The sequence below is a fragment of the Pimephales promelas genome, chromosome 18 (assembly GCF_988280905.1).
Source record: "Pimephales promelas chromosome 18, fPimPro1.hap1.1, whole genome shotgun sequence".
NCBI lineage: Eukaryota > Metazoa > Chordata > Actinopteri > Cypriniformes > Leuciscidae > Pimephales > Pimephales promelas.
In genome coordinates this window covers 20,978,927-20,995,790 of record NC_142786.1, presented here as the reverse complement: position 1 = coordinate 20,995,790, position 16,864 = coordinate 20,978,927, and the positions used below count along the sequence as shown (strand labels likewise).

The 16,864-nt window shown below is 38.4% G+C and overlaps 2 protein-coding genes across 7 annotated transcripts; one reads left to right on the top strand and one right to left on the bottom strand.

Moving 5' to 3' along the window:
• Positions 1–490: 490 nt before the first annotated feature.
• gpr3 (G protein-coupled receptor 3) lies at positions 491–6,408 on the bottom strand. 2 transcript variants are annotated; one of them, XM_089123047.1, is made up of 3 exons: positions 6,264–6,408; positions 3,259–3,615; positions 491–2,020 (listed from the first exon to the last, which is right to left on the bottom strand). In XM_089123047.1, the coding sequence occupies exon 3, from the start codon at positions 2,016–2,018 to the stop codon at positions 1,038–1,040; it is 981 nt and encodes a 326-aa protein (XP_088979173.1). In that variant the 5' UTR covers positions 2,019–2,020; positions 3,259–3,615; positions 6,264–6,408; the 3' UTR covers positions 491–1,037. The 2 variants fall into 2 exon arrangements, with proteins under 2 accessions (XP_088979173.1, XP_039536420.1); XM_039680486.2 differs by lacking the exon at positions 6,264–6,408 and having other exon boundaries at positions 3,259–3,837.
• Positions 6,409–6,559: 151 nt separating this feature from the next.
• On the top strand, positions 6,560–12,174 carry cd164l2 (CD164 molecule like 2). Of its 5 annotated transcripts, none has more exons than XM_089123051.1 (6): positions 6,560–7,419; positions 9,317–9,424; positions 11,108–11,185; positions 11,284–11,310; positions 11,398–11,539; positions 11,659–12,174. In XM_089123051.1, exons 1-6 carry the CDS (start codon positions 7,311–7,313, stop codon positions 11,672–11,674), a joined length of 480 nt encoding a protein of 159 aa, XP_088979177.1. In that variant the 5' UTR covers positions 6,560–7,310; the 3' UTR covers positions 11,675–12,174. The 5 variants fall into 5 exon arrangements, with proteins under 5 accessions (XP_088979177.1, XP_088979175.1, XP_088979174.1 ...); XM_089123049.1 differs by having other exon boundaries at positions 11,281–11,310; XM_089123048.1 differs by having other exon boundaries at positions 11,278–11,310.
• Positions 12,175–16,864: the final 4,690 nt, after the last annotated feature.

Sequence of the window (16,864 nt, the reverse complement as noted above, 5' to 3'; positions counted from 1 at the left end):
GTGAATTGCAGCGATCCATTTGCTCCTCTTTCCATAGCAGTCTGTAAAAATATACCTCCGTTTTTTTTTTTTTTTGTCAAATCTAGTCAATCGCAAAGCTCTTTCCCACTTTATATGTGTTGTGTTTGTTTTTCGCGGCATTCACGCTGAAAACAAATACAGCCGCTCAGTCTTTCTGCCACTCACTGTGAGTAACTGCAGGCACTCCGGCCGACGGTGACGTCACGCGCATACCCTCTATATATAGTTTTTATTTCAGTTGTATTTATTTTATCAAGTTAAACTAAATGAAATGGAAAAAAAGCAACCTTGGCAACTAGCTTAAATAAAATACATTTATTTAATTATTTAATGTGTTTTTTATGGTTTTAGTCAGCTTATAACCCTGATTCATACCCAATTTCTTTGGATTAATATTTAAATTAAGTTAAAACCACAAACTTTCACACTTTTTCTATAATAAAAATACTTGCAAAAAACACAGAAAATGTACAAAAGTTACAATTTATTATTTATAAACATATTCCATAAAACATCTCATTTCGACAATAAAACATTCACTCATACATTTTGTGCAACATTAATACATTGTAAGTGCAAACAAGACATTTAGGAAGTATAAAAAACATCAGTCGGAATAACAAACGGTAAATCATTTTAAAATTCAGCTAAAAAGTCAAGTCATTGTCGTAAAGTGCAAATGATTTTTCCATCAGTAACTCTGAACTTCAGAGGACGTAAAATGAGGCACAAATCTGAGACGTTAAAGCGGACAGGAGAGTTTCTGCTTGCACCCCTTTAGTTGGCAACTAGCTAAAAGGATACAGTGGCAGTTTTCTCAACCAAAAATAAACAACACTGCTACATAAACCCGTTTCGAATGAAATAAAATAATGCAGAAAAGATTAGGTCACTGTGAGGAGTGATTTGGCAACTGTGACGTTCCCAAACAGGAACAGACATAAAATGTGGAACACAATCTTTAATGGCACCATAGAATCTTGTTTTTTAAAAGTGTTTTTGATTGTTCTGAAGTGTCAGACATCACTGGGTGTGTGTGTGTGTTTGTTGGGTGTGTTAGGCAGACAGCAGCAGCAGGCCTGTCGCAGCACTCTCTGTATGTGTGTGTTCCTATAGGCATAGATCAGAGGGTTCAGCAGAGAGTTTCCAGTGACCGGAACCAGTGTGGCGTAAGTGTAGAGAGCCGGTGACGACCCGTCGGCCAGAAGCCCGTACAAGGCGAAGGGCATCCAGCAGCTGGCGAATGTGGTGAGGATGAGCACAAGGGTGTGAACCCGACGGCGCGTGTGTGTGCGAGCGGACGGGAGTGTGTGCCTCTGGAGGGCGATTTGATGCGAGTGGCGAAGCACGACGCTGCAGATTTGGGCGTTCAGCTGCAGCATTAAAGCTAAGGTCAGCAGAAAGCCTCCACATAGAGTCGCCAGGTGGACTCGGGTCAAAGGTCGAAGCACGCTGCAGGATTCTCCATCATGCAAGCAGTTCCAGCCCAACGCAGGAAGAGCACCTTGAAGAGCCGCAAAAGTCCAGCCGACGGCCAGAGCGCAGAGTGTTTGCGCGTGTGTGCGACGGGATCCGTAAGTTAGCGCGCGATGCAGCGAGAGGAACCGGTCTAGGGTGATTCCCAACAGAGAGAAGACTGACGCACTGAGTGCGCTCACCAACAGACCCACACTCCCCAGCTCCAGAGCCTCAGAGTAAACGCACCGACGGGACAGGAAGTGTAAAAGAAGCCCCGCCCCCGCCAGGAAGTCGGCCCACGCCAGGCTGCAGATTAACAGGAACATGGGAGCCCGCAGAGACGACGAGGAGAAGATGGTGGCCACGACGATGGCGTTCTCACAGCAGATCACAGCTCCTGATACACACAGGGCCACGTCCCATGGGGTCATCACTGGTGGCTCCAGGGGTCTAGGGGTCACGTCGGACGGGGTGAGCTCCAGGAGTTGGTCCATCGCCAAGATGACTTCTAAACCCAATTCAGAGTTGTTCAGGGCCATTTCTGTGGGGGGAGGGAGAGAAGGGTTAGTCATGCAACCCACAGCTGGGAGACTGTCACATATTCAGTTCAGCTCTAGAGCTCATGCACTGAGAACCCTAACCTCCAACCCTGACCTCACTATTGCCTCGGTTCGGAGCCGGTGCCTACTCGCGAACCAATTCTTTGAGTTTCGAGAGCCAAAGAACCGGTTCTCGGCCAGAAAAATTGGTTCCATAGCGGCACAGAGTCTTTGCTGGACTAGAAACAGAGAACTGTTCTTTTACCATGTCACCATTACGTTGGGGGCTGGGGGAGGGGTGGCCAACAACACGGCGGGAAAAGTTGTGACCCCGATTGCTAAAAACACAAGATAGTCTCACCCCAATATAGGATCGCAAAGCTTGGAGAAACATTTGCCAAAAGACGATGTAGTCCGCCATTGTAATTGTGATGCTTAAAGTTGTCGCAAGCGTTTCGGGGAAAGCTAAGACATATGGCGACGTACACAGTGATGTAACATCGTCATTCGCTGGGATCTCTAGCCAGTGGGAAAACAAACAGGTTCTGAGAAGGGTTGCAAGTTGAACCAACGGTTGAACCAGCACCAGTTCCAAACCAGTTCTTTTTTGGTTGAATGGGGTATGAGACACACAGAGTAAGACCTCACTATGACACGCAGACTGAATTTTTTTGTCTTTAGTGTCACATGATCCTTCAGAAATCACTCAATTATGATGATTTGCTGCTTTAAAACATTTCTTCTTCTTATTAAACTTGCTCTTATGTAGCCTAATATTTTTTGTGAACAGCATGGTACATTTCCCTAAAATTATAATTGTCTTTAAAGTCAGCTCTATTATATCAAATTAATAAATATTAATAAAAATATTAAATTTTCTTCTTAATTTTTGTAATCTGTATACCCAATATATGTTACATTTTATGTATTTCACATGACGCACGAGTCATTATTTCAGTATGTTTTGTAGGTTTATAATCAAATGAAATATTTTCAAGTAGCATACCCCCTGAATCCTGTCGGGTTACACGTGCGCACGCATGGGAATCACCGTTTTGAACTTCAAGCTGATTGGTGTAACACACGGTTATGTAAAATACACAACAAGCACCTATGCAATCCTGCAATAATGCATTCAATATTCTCGCAATATTCAGCGCCTTTCTAACAACACAGCTAGTCAACTAAAATGTAACAATGTTTCCCATAGTAGATAAAGATGAATAAAAAAAAGACTTACGGAACGGAAGACGATTGCAAAGCGGACAGTTCTTCACGCCAGCATCCAGCAGAAATCTGAGTTCGAGCCACCAGTGAATAACAGGGATCCGGCGAGACGGGTGAAAATCCAGGTCTTGTGGAAAAGATATCTGGCTCTTCTGGCAAAGCTCAGCTGTACTCGGTGTTTCCAGCGCTTCTGTATAACACTAGGCTCCGGTGGGCAGAGAGCTATACCCTCACCGATTCCCCATGACGTCAGTTACGATGATGACGGGTGATTCTGCCCCGGTAGACCAATCAGGAGACTCGCAGGAACACCAGCCTCTGTTGTAGCTTTTTTCATTCATAAAAATACCGCATTCTTTCACCCCGCCCACTGCGACGGCGGGAGAGAGAGATGACAGAGAGTAATCAATTGGCCTTGTTAAAGACAGCCCTTGCGTGAACCAAAAGACACAGTCAGGGTTTTCTTTAAAAATCTCTAAATATTACAAAGTTGACTAACACAGCACACATAATGCATGAAGCAAGGGTGTGTTTTGCATGCGCTTGACCGATGGAGAGAGTGTGAGTGTATGTGAGAGTGAGTCACTGCTGTCCATGGTGCTGAAACACTTGATTGTGACGTCAGGTGTGCCGCACTATTGGGGTGCGTGGCACGATTTTTGCTTTCACAAAATAAATCCCATTTGTTCATGATCTATAACCTTGACTAAGCTAAATGTATTATGTCGCATGCACGTACGCACACAACTGCCTAATTTAACATTTAATTTTAATATGCTACTATTCGGATGCCTGAAGGTTATACAGCTGAGCTATGACATAATTTCCCTGCAGATGAAGGAGATTATGGCGCTTCCCGGCAGATTCGGCGCGTGGGCGTCGCAGTGCTCGCGTGGCTCTGCATGTCAATGAAGCAAGTGGGCGCGCGCTACAATACGGGGAAACTCTCCAGTTCTCTATAAAAGGGCATGTGCTTCCGGTGGTCACCAGCTGGAGGAATTTAATATCAACCTCCTTAAGATGCTGACGGATGATACACACTGAACACTCTGAGTGTTCACACTGAACACTCTGTACTCACTCTTATCCTGTTTTTAAGAAATGCTATGATTGACTACCCTGTTGCGGGAAACATCCAGCTGTGTTATGGAACATGATAGCTGGTTTAACTGGTCTAAATTAGACGGTGCTATTTAAAACATAAATTGGTTGGCTATGGTCATTGACTAAGCCAGGGTTAGGCCTTAGTTCAATTAGGGAATTCTTATAAACATTTCTGGGGTGCATCCAAAACAATAGCACTGACATATGTGTCAATGCAAGTTGCTTAGTTAGCCTATAAACAGCTCAAATGTGTATTTTAGTCTGGGACTAGACTGGGAGTATGTAGCCTATGGTTTGTTGGCACAATATAGTCTACAAATTTACTCCAGCTAATTACCAGCTAAACTAGTTACACTGAAAAACTCAACCTAAATACATTGGAATACACCAACAAGACTAACAACTGCACCATGTTCCATGTTCCTAAACACAGTTTTCCAGGATTTCCATCTGGGTGCACCTTTAGAGTTTGCTTTATCAAACTTGTACAAATCTGTTTAGTAACAATATACAACTAGCAATAAAATATCATTGGCCTAATGGTAATGCAGTCATGTGTCAGTCAGCACCCAGCAAATATACAGCAGAAGCTCATCTCTGTGATTATGTCAGTGAGATAAATACGAGAACAGACACTATTTAACATTCTAGCGTTGTATCTCCTTGTCCTCGGATTCGGCGGGAAGTCTGTGTGTGTGTGTGTGTGTGTGTGTGTGCATGTGGTGGGGGGGTGTACTGCGGAATTTCTTCCAGTTACCTAATATCTGCAGAGCGCATGCGCGGCTTTATCTCTGCACCTAGTTCTCCCTAGAGGAGGACGCCCACTCTCTCTCTCTCTCTCTCTCTCTCTGTCTCTTTATGTCGTGATCTGATTTTTGGGTGATTTGCCTGTATGTCGTAGGACATTATTACACATGAGTTATAGAGTGATGGGGAGATTCTCAGTGATATTTGACTGAACAGTGGGTCAGCAAACAAATGCTGCCCTGATTTTCAAAGATCCCAGATGTGTAAAATGATGTGGCACTGATAGTGGCGACTGCTTCCTCCTACATAAACATGACCTCCTGCTCCTACACATCCATTACATCATCACCTCCTCTGCTCCGTTTATGATGTTGTGACTTTAATGATCATCCTGGAGGACGGAGAGGATGGCTTGTCTTGAAAATACAAATTCGGGCTAAAATACATTTAAAAAATACACCAAAAGCAAACCGTTTGTTTAAACTTTCAAATGACAAAAAATATTACAAAATGCACTTCAGGGAGCAAAAAAATATACAGAAGTAACAATGCAAAATTTCGCATCAATATCAAAAACTGATTATTCAGAAGGACATCTGTAGCTATAGTTTGATTTTCTAAAGGATTTTTTTTTTAAAGGGGAACCCTCTCATTTAGTACATTACTATAATATTATAGCGATTATATTCAAATGCTATTTTCTGATATATAATAAAAACTTTTTACACGAATAAAAACTGAAATGTTTGTATGTACTCAGTTGCATATGAGGTTAAACACTTTTATTTATCACACTTACACTTATTTATCAAATTTATTCAAACATACATAATTAACAGCAAATAAGCTCCTCGCTAGTGTTTTTTATAGTTCAAAGGGGTGATGAACTGAGAAATCAAACTTTTGACATCTAAGAGGTCGTCATATTATAAGAATACCCTGTAAGTTTCAGAACTGAAAACGTCCTTGTTAGTCCAATAAAAGCTTTTATTGACACCAGGCTCAGCAAAGACTCGTTTTTTTCAAAGTGGGGAACTATGACGAAAAAGAGGATAAAACACAACCCCCTGCAGAAGAAGACCAACGCCTACTTCAACACGTTTAGCCCCGCCCACCGATTCGCGCATTACATGCATAAACAAAGAACATAGATCCGGCGCAGCCTACCTGATAACAAACCGGATCGAGCTGCCGAGCAATACAAATTATTGTGCGGTGCCTGGTTGTGGAAGAAGACAGTCACTGCATATGCTTCCTCTGGATTCCAATAGGACTGCATGGATAACCTTTATTTTTAATGACGTTGCAATTGATGAGGTAAAACATTGTGCCGTCTATCCACAAGTTTCCGAGGGGCGCTTCTGTAAAAAATAAAGTGGGTGAAACTTCCGGTGACGCGGCGGAAGTAGCATTCCAAAGGTATTTTGTGTGTTAGTTAGCGAAGAGGCTAGCTGTTTTTCCGGAGAATTATTTTACTATTTAAAGACGCAAATCTTTATGAGAGATGTCGTTACGGAGCTCAGGGACAACATGTTCGCGGTTGTATGTATAACCGGACTAAACTAATTTAGTGGCTTAAACGGGATTGTTTTGAACATAAGCTGAAAACGAAATCACAGTGATCCTCCCAGAGCCTGTCTCTGATCCTGCCAACGACTGTAGTTTCCATCACCTCCCAAAAGACGACGAATCTTCCTGTGTACATTTGTTTAAATTCTTAATGTTCTATAAACTCTATCAGCATGTGATTGGCTGTTCTCTACTGATGTTACACCTAAACTCAGGATCAAAGCCTGTGTTGACAGAATACCAAATGTGCCAGTTAATGTATTCAAGCAGCACATTCATTTATAATTTTGAATAAACTCCAAAGCACAATGACTAAGTGTGTATTTTTTATTTGAATTGTTTGTCAGCTCGCACAACTGTCTGTCACCATGCCTTGATGAGTATTGATTATTAATAATGTTATTATAATACTCCCAATCAACTACTGCGGAGGGTAACTGTTATTTCACCCTTTTGAATTTCGTTGAGGTTGTGTTCCCACATCGTTATCTAGTTTGGATCGCTATAACTTGAATGACTGTCAACTGTTGAATGAACGAGTGTGAAGTATGTCAAGTTGCGCTTTGTTTACTTCCAACCGGAAGTCGCGCCCACTTTTGACGCAAGGCCTCATGGGGCGTAGGAAACTTGGATCATCTGACAGGAATGGTGCAACATGGACTCTGGGTGGGTCGAACATGTGGGCGAATCATTCCGGTTGCCGTTTTACAACATTGGACATTTTCAAAACAATTTCCCCCAAGTACATCGACGGGTGAGTTGAAACTTATTATAATATGCAAAACTGTTATCCACTCACAGCAGTGGGCATTTACTTCCAAGTCTTCAGTGCAAGACGCCCATAAAAACCGTGCGTTTTTCAGCTAAGCTCAAAACTAGGGTACAAAATAGCCTGATTCATTTTGATGTTTTTGAATGCAAAAACCAAGCGAACGTCATAAATTGACCTCAGACAACAATATAATAAAATTTAAAAAGCCAGTTCATGACCCCTTTAATAATGAACTGTGAACATTGGATAATTTGACACGTGTTGTCGCGCCCTGTTGATCGACACGATATAATCGGTTTTTTAAACAATCGGCTGATGGCCAACAAATAATTGCTTTTATTGGCCGATATATACATATAGGACAGTATAAATAGCATAAATAGAATGAAAATATACTAAAAAAAATCCATTTAAGTAACTAAAACTTATTGAAAATATATTTATGTTAAAATCTACATTCCCAATATATTTTGGGCATTTTGAAACATATGAATATTTTATTTCTTTTCCCTTTTGGTCTGTGTTTGTGTGTTATATTAAATATATAAATACGCCACAGGCATAGGCAGACTTTTACCCTTACGCAATAAATTACAGCTGTATCCCAAAAGCTTTTCTCGGCCACCGGAGAGATAGACAGACAGAAAGGAGCTGGACAGAACCAGTGTGGACCTGAATCTGTTGTTAGAGGTGTGACAAATTTCTGCAGTCTGCTTGTGAAAAGGCTAAATTTCTTCAGTGGTGTGGATATCAAGACATGGTCATTTGCCATTTGGTTGCCATGTTACCTGTCTCACATTACACACCTTCCAGTCCCACTGAATCAAAGTGCATGACGTCAACACACACACACACACACACACAACGACCTTTCATCTGGAGGACACAGACATTTAGGACTGAATGTTAGCTTGACAGACACGTGTGCGTTTATGACTCCTATTCTTTAAGTTGTTAGTTTTAGGCTTTCTGGGGTGAGGAAAAGTTGTGTTTTGTGTTTCACTTTCAACCTGTTGGCTTGTTTCAGCTTGTATCTGCTTTATTGGGCTCTGTGTTCAGCTGAGTAAGTCTGACTGTAAGTTAGACCGATTCATTATTATAGGTGGAATCATTGTCGACTTTTTGAGGATGAGGTGTGTGTTGGTCGCACTCTGTGGGATTGTACTTCTAACGCAGGTTATTATAACCGATTCACAAGAATCAGGTAAGTGTAGAAGTTTTTTATATGTATGCTGATGAACCTTAACTTTAAAAATAGTTTTCCCCAAAACATCTTTTGATCACTTAAATTATTGTTGTCTGATGTCTCTCAGCCATGACATGCAATTGCAACTTTGATTCAATTTTTATTTGAATCATTATATTTATGATTTTAGCTTATAGACAAGATATATTAGTAATAGGTTAAGAATACTATAACTTTAAAACAATACTCTAATCTTTGTTGTTTTTGAGATTGCTCAAATTTAGAGTCACTAAGCCTTTATAAAATGTTGCATTTGAGTGTTTTCTGCTGAATGACACTTAAAATTATTAAGAGATTATTTTGTCTAGATTACCATGTCCTGCTGTCTTGCTTAATTGATTTCCCTCTCAAACATAAGGGCCTGGTTTTACAGACAGGGTTTAGATCAAGCCAGGAATAGGCCTTAGTTCAATTAAAACATTTAAATAGCTTTAAACATGCCTTACAACATTACTGGTGTGCAGCTTGAGACAAAACATTAGCACTGACATATTTTAGGATCAGTTGCTTTTAGTTAAAACAAACATACATTTTTTTAGTTAAGCCTTGTGGTCTGTGAGACCAGGAGATGAAGTGTTTTGTGAGCAGGTGAGAATATAAGCTTACATCTTTTATCTCCTGATGGATTGACAGATGCTTCACTCATTGGGGACTGTTCTCAGTTTAACTCGTGTGATGGCTGCATACGCGGAGACCCGGCCCTCAACCTGACTCGATGTGTCTGGCAAAGCTGTAATGACGGTAAAAGAACACATGTAGCATATGAGTTTGAATGTATTCTCCTGTGCAATGTCTCTGTTGTTTATGCACACATACATACAGAGGATCCCACTGACGGACATGCGATCCGAGCCACAGAGAGCGAGCTCAGGAACAACCTGGTGAATTATTCAAACACAGGCAGTTACAGCTGCCGTCCACAAAGACATCAGACTCAGTAAATAATTCAACACCATTATCCACCCTGCTGGAAATAAGTGTAAGGGAGACATAAAGAGAGAGAGAAAAAATGTTCAACAAGAAGTAGCATCTTTTAGTCTATTCATGCTCTGTTGCCAAGGCAACGTTTCTGTAACACAGTCTCTCTCTCATTTAGACCCATATATCTAAAATACAGCTTACATGCTGCCCACACCCAGCTTTACATAAACACAACGGGATAGTTCACCCAAAATGCAGATTTGGTCATAATTTATTCACCCTTAAGTTGTTCCAGACCTGTATGAATTTCTTCTGCTGAAAACAAAAGAAGATATTTTGAAGAATGGTGCCCATTGGCTTCCATAGTATTTTTTTTCTATATTCTACTATGAAAGTCAATGGGGTCATCAAATGGGTTTGGTTACAGAGGTTCTTCAAAATATCTTCTTTTGTGTTCAGCAGGACAAAGAAAAATAAAAACTATCCCTTTAGTTCACTTTTAAAAAAAACTTTTGCTGATAATTTACTCACCCCCATGTCATCCAAGATATCCATGTCATTTTTTCTTCAGTCAAAAAGAAATTAAGGTTTTTGATGAAAACATTTCAGAAACATTCCAAAATGAACAAATCTTTTTCCGAGCCAATTCATTAATTCCGTTCGTTGAATGAACCAAATGACACGAAAAAAGATTTGTTCATTTTGATTCGAACAGGAGAGTCACGAACGCGCCTCATAGAACAGAGCAAGGCGAGCATTTGTGCTTAAAAACTTAAACTTTGTTATTATTTTTTTTTTAAATGAGGGATCATTTTGCTTGTTAAGACCCTTATTCATTGACTGGAATCATTTAAAGCCCTTTGAACAGTTTGCACTGAAACTGTCTTTTGGACCTTGAACCTTTTGCTACCCATTGAAGTCTATTATATGGAGAAAAATCCTGGAATGTTTTCATCAAAAACCTTAAATTCTTTTCGACTGAAGAAAGAATGACATGGAAATCTTGGGTGACATGGGGGTGAGTAAATTATCAGCAAAAGTTATTTTAAAAGTGAACTACTCCTTTAAGGACGTGTTTAAGGGTAGTGCTGCCCATATGACAAAGCGTAACGGCCAACCTTGATAACCAATCACATTACAGCCTTGGCGTCATTGAATTTCTTCTCTCTGAGTTGTGCGACAGTCAATCACGGTTTGCGGATACCATGGAAACGAATGAGAAATGCTTTAAATGTAATCAAAAATAGTAAGTAATAACAACTTCTCTTATAAAATGGCATTTTTGTCTGCATAAACTCTTAAATAGATCAATCCAAAACGACTCTTTAATGGCAAACATGTTGAAGCTTCAAGTCGATTCATTACCGATAAGCTGTTTTCCCACAAAAGCAGGTTATTCAGTGAAGCGAAGCCTCTCCTCCATTATTAAAGAAGAAGTCGTCCTCTGTACTGTATTTCTTTGGAGGCTTGCCTTAAAGTGGAAAAAATGTGTTTCATTTTCAGGAAATGACACAAGATGCATGTCTGACATTGAAGACTCTGGAGGCTGCTCTGTCTACAACGAGACCGGCATGTGTCAAAGTGAGCAAAACACTGATAATCACAACCTGCGTACATTTGCAAATGAATGTTTTATAAAATGAGGAGTGTGTTGATATGCATGTTTTGTCTAGCAGCAGATGGGTCCGCTGATGTTGGAGGCAAAGGCAAGGCATTTCATTTTCTCTGTTTAAATGCTCACGTCTATGTTTTTATTTTGCTGAATTTTTTCCTCAATTTCACAACATACACAGATAACACGAGCCGTGAGTTCTCTCAAGCATCATTTGACCTGTCCAGCTTCATCGGGGGAATCATCCTGGTGTTGGTGTTGCAAGCTGGGGCATTTTTTGCCATGCGGTTCCTCAAAACAAAAGACAGCACCTATGAAACTATGTGAGCAAAATGCATTTGTTAAGTGAAATGTTGTCCTTCACTAGGCTATTTAATGCAGTGTATACAGGGCAGCGTGATTAACTCAGTAGACCATTAACTGTTTTCCCCTTCTCTTACAGTGATCCACCTCAGTGAGAAAAGGAGTCGTGAATGAGAGAGAAAATTACAAAACAAAACATAAAGAGAAGCAGATATTCAAAGAGATAGATGTTGCATCTTCAGGAAATCTGTAGACACTGTCTTCTCTTATTGACGGTCCTAAAACATTATTAACCTTTTAATTGCTTTGGTTAAATTATCACCAGTTCTTGAATGACAAAAACTATAGTTGTGTGTGTGTGTGTGTATATAAGAGAGAAATATGCAAAGAAAACAATATAGATGTGATATGAGAGATACATTAGAGGATTATTCGCGTAATTTCAATCTCTTTGGTTTGGCTCCGTTTCTGTTTGTTACACTGATTTGAGAAATTGTAGAACTATTCTGTTTCATATTTTGATTAATTGCATGCCCTGTTATTTGCTTTTTATTTAATGTTATGTTTTGTAGTTAGTTATGGACTCATGTAGCACTGAGTTTGTTATTCCTAGATGAATAATGAAGCAATAAAGTAATTAGACTCTGGGATGTTATACAGCATTACTCCTATAGGTGTCAGTAGAATGCAGTTATTAACTGCACAAGCACAAGATAATCGGGCAAATTTTGGACCCTATTCTCCCCTTCTGACAATCCTAAAATCCCGATTATTTTGATGGTTCTATATATTATTTGATCAGATCTCCCTGTGGTGTGAGGTGTGTTAAGAGTGGCTGAATCTTCTCAGAAGAATGTCCCCCAAGCACCTGTTTGAGTTTCTTTCCTCTGTTGAACAGAAAAGAAGATATTTTGAAGAATGTTGGTAATCAAACATTTGACAGAAGAAAGAAACTCATAAAGGTTTGGAACAACATGAGGGTGAGTAAATGATGGCAGGATTTTCAGTTTTGCGTGAACTGTCCCTTTAAAGCTGCTCTTTGTTGACCTCCAATACCAGTAAGGCTATTAACGAGACAGGATGATGCCTTATTAATAAAACACTAACAATAAATAACTTATGTTGTGTTTTTGACAATATTTTAAATGGTCCTTTAGCTATTTTCTCTTTAATCAAGTTTCAACATAAATTTCACCAGCCTATACCTCAATTTTACAACCCCTCAAGTATAGTATTCAAGTAAAAAGTTTTTATAATTTTTTTTCTGTAATGCCTGAAACATTCTTTATATATTTTACCGGTAAAAAAAACGGTCTGCTGTGCTTTCTGGAAGTTGGTACACTGTAAACATGTCCCGTTAAATTTAAGGACATTGATAATATACAGAAATATATATATTTATACTTTTCGGCATATTATCAATTTCCTTAAATTTAAATTAAACACACAATCAATCCACACACTCTTGCATATTCTTTAAGTGGTTTCCTTTGTGACTCAGGCAGCAGGATTGCCAAATGAATAGAGAAACGTTATCAGCATTATGATAAAATAATTACACATTTGTCATTTGCTACGTATACCAACATTGGAAATAAGTGCAGTTAAATATAGCAAGATATGTGGGAGAGAGCATATAAGACCATTTCATTTAAATTAATATTCATCAAGACAGAGTTATTATCAATAACTAAAACTAAATACTTTCTGTTAACTCAACTTAAGCTAAAATAAAATACAAATATCAGTTAGCCTTTAAATAAACTAAAATAAGTTGATAAGTTCAGTCTCTAAAATTATCAACTGGAAATAAAACTAACTGAAACCGAAAATAAATGAACCTAAATAGCCGTACAAAAAAGAAAATAAATGGAATGACAAAAGCACATAAAGGAATTATTAAAATTAAACAAAAATTAACATCAAAACTTAAAATATAAAAATAACAGTTACAGCTAATTCAGGATTAATTCAAAATAGATGTAGTCTCTGAAATAAAACACGCTCATTGTGGATACCCGAAAGATAAAGAAGGAGAGAAACAGAAAGAAAGTAGTGAAAAATGTCATTGAGGTCTCGAGTCTGGCATATTAACAGTTGTCCAGGGAACAAAGCTGGAAGAGGAAAAAAGAGCCAGAGTTACAATCTTCTGTTATCCTTTCCTTGACCATGTGACTGAAACAACAAATATATGAGTCATTCAAACGGACCAATCAGCAGATTAAAGCTTCCCCCACCATAGCATACAGAAACCCCTCAATCTCAATCACATCAGTGCCTGTATGAATGATGTACTCACATGTTCACACATAAGAGATATATTTTACTGGTGCTTTTGTAAGATATTGGACGCAAGGCGCAGGTTACTTTTCCAGAAGCAGTGCTCGTAAGACATAAGATATGGTATTTGAGAGTGCTCTCTTTGCTGTCTTTGTTCTGAAAATGTCAAAACCACAAACTTGTCTGTCTATCTATTTTTTCTCTATCTAAGCAGCTGTAGCATTCGACCGGTCACACTGACCTAGCTGTTACACCAATGGATAAGTCTATATTGGACCCTTTCTTATCTGGCATAAACACAGGTTTGTGAGGATGTAAGTTTGAAAATGGATGTAGGTTTCCTGTCTATCTTCTTGCTCTCATCTAAAAGGCCCTGGTCTCTTCACAAAGATTATTATAGATGTGCCAGACTGAAAGTCAGATTTTTTTTTTTACTTATTTCGTTTCAACATTGTATTGTTCAAACGTTATTTTTTGGGGAACCAAACAAGAACGTTATTGGAACGTTCCATGTAGGTTATTTTTAGGTTCCATTTTTATAACGTTTGGAGAATGGTGAACCTTAAGGGAAAGTTCTAGGAACGTTCTGGGAAACGTTCCAAAACGTTCCCTGGGTTGTTACTAGAAATTTTTAGAAAACGATTTTCATAATGACCCAATATTTTTTTTGGAAAATAACTCAACATAGTGACTCAAAGTGTAACCCAACGTTGGGTTAAAAAAAAATCCGAGTTTTTTTTTTTTTTTTTTAACTGTTCACTGTTATAACAAACATAGTTTCTTTCTTATTCAGGGTTGACTGTCATCAGAACAGACCTCCACCAGCTAAGTGAATCAAAACTGAGATATGACAGTAAACAACCTTTAAAAAGTTGTTTACAACAAAACATTCTCCTCATTAATGTAGCATGAAGCAATAAATCAAGCATATAAACCTGAAGGAGTAGCTAAGAATGCGGGAAAAATGTTTTCCCCATTGATGTCAGTTTTCTGAACCAACTGGCAGTTTTTTCTCATTATTTCAGGCATAAACTCACTCAATTTCAATTATTTTTCTCAGAAAACAAGTCTTAAGTAAACGTTTCTTGATTTAAGAAAGTTTTGATATTTGTACTGGAAAAAAAGACAAAAATACAGAGTAAGAAAATCTTTTTTTTGTTTTTGTTTTCAGTGCATGACCCCAGACATATTTGCATACAGGGGTTAAAAGCATTCCTCTGTCGGGTCACCCTGAGGTTGCCTCTCAAATAAAACATGGCATGAATAAATGCACTTAAGAAGACTGTGATTAACTATAGACTATATAATAAATGTAATTTGGTAGCTCACAAGTGAGTTGTATCATCTGCTTGTTACCGGTAATATCTGTGTGTCAGCGACCTGCTTTCCAGTTCAAGCATGATGCCTGGAAACATATATCTTAAGAATAGATAAAAAGAGGGAAGTGGTACGGGCCTCTGAGACAGATTAAATAAATGCTCATTTAGGAGATTCTTTAACTTAAAGTAGCAGTAATTCTTTTCTCTAATCCACTGCCAAGGCTGACAAGGTCGCTCTGGGCTTCAGAGAGACAACACAGAATTTGTGGATAGTTTATCACTTCCTCGGCCTTGAAGTGGAAGGAGATCACATTACAAATCACACTAAATAAGTAAAACTATTCATTCCTAAAATCTGAAATCTAAAGACAATGCATAAAATGCAAAGGATTAGAAATAAATATCTTGCATATTTATATATGTTAGATAAAATTGGATATCAGAACGAAGTCAATGATCAATGCAGAGCAGAGTGAAACTCCACCATCGGGGAATAAAGAATGACACAGTATAGTTCATTCATTCAGTAGTCTGCTTTATTGTGCTTGTGTCATAGTTTATATAAGTAGAGCATAGGCTGAAACCAACAAATAAAATAACAAGTCCAGAAAGAATGGAGACTGAAAGAGTGCATTAGAGATGTGATGGAAATTCTTTTTTAAACATATATATATACGTATATATATATATATATATATATATATATATATATATTAGGTATATAATCGCGATTAATCGAATCCAAAATAAAATTTTAAATAAAAGTAAATAAAAATAAAAGTGTGTTTACATAATATATGTGTGTGTAGTGTGTATAATTATTTTGCATATATAAATACACACACATGCATGTATATATTCAAAATAAAATGAAATATTTGCATGTATATACTGTATATATATTTACAGTACGTGAACAGAAAAAAGGATGTTAAGAACAGTTTGAACATTCTCAAAAATAGATAAGCTTGCTTGCACCAAGAGCAGAAACATGTTATTCAGGAAGAAGATGTCTTTAAGAAATGACATATGTGTTGTTACTTTGAGTAAATTAAGAAGGGGTGTCAGGCTGTCAAGGGGTCATATCATATGTGGGTACAAAAGTCTAAGAAATGCCGGGTTTCAACCCAATTTTGGGTAACGTATGGACAAACCCAGCCATTGGGTTACATTTTTACATTTCATTTTTAACCCAATGGCTGGGTTTGTCCATATTTTACCCAAAATTGGGTTAAAACAACCCAGCATTTTTTAGAGTGAGAGGAACATGTACAAGATGTTGTGTGGAGATAATAGGGGGAGGTGTACGGTTTTAGGGTATATAAACTGTGTGACATGGGAGGACCTTTGCGCTTCTCATGTCAGACTCTGTCTGTGTGTGAACTGCCTTTCTTATAAGAAATACAACTCTTATGACTTCGAGATCTTCATTTGTTCTTTAATTGTTGTTTGAATCGATTCAGGTAAAAAAAATTCCATAACAGAGACAAACAACTCTCTAAACAGGGTGTACAAGAAATGATTAGATAGACAGAAAAGGAGATGCAACATATTATATTTATCCTAACACCCCGGCCTTCAGAGAGACAACACAGAAATTTTGGAATGGATAGTTTATCATTTCCTCGGCCTTGGGAAGGAGATCACATTACACACTACACTAAATAAGTAGGCTACAACTATTAATTGAATCTAAGGACAATGCATACGATGCAAAGAATTAGAAATAAAAACTTGCATATTTAA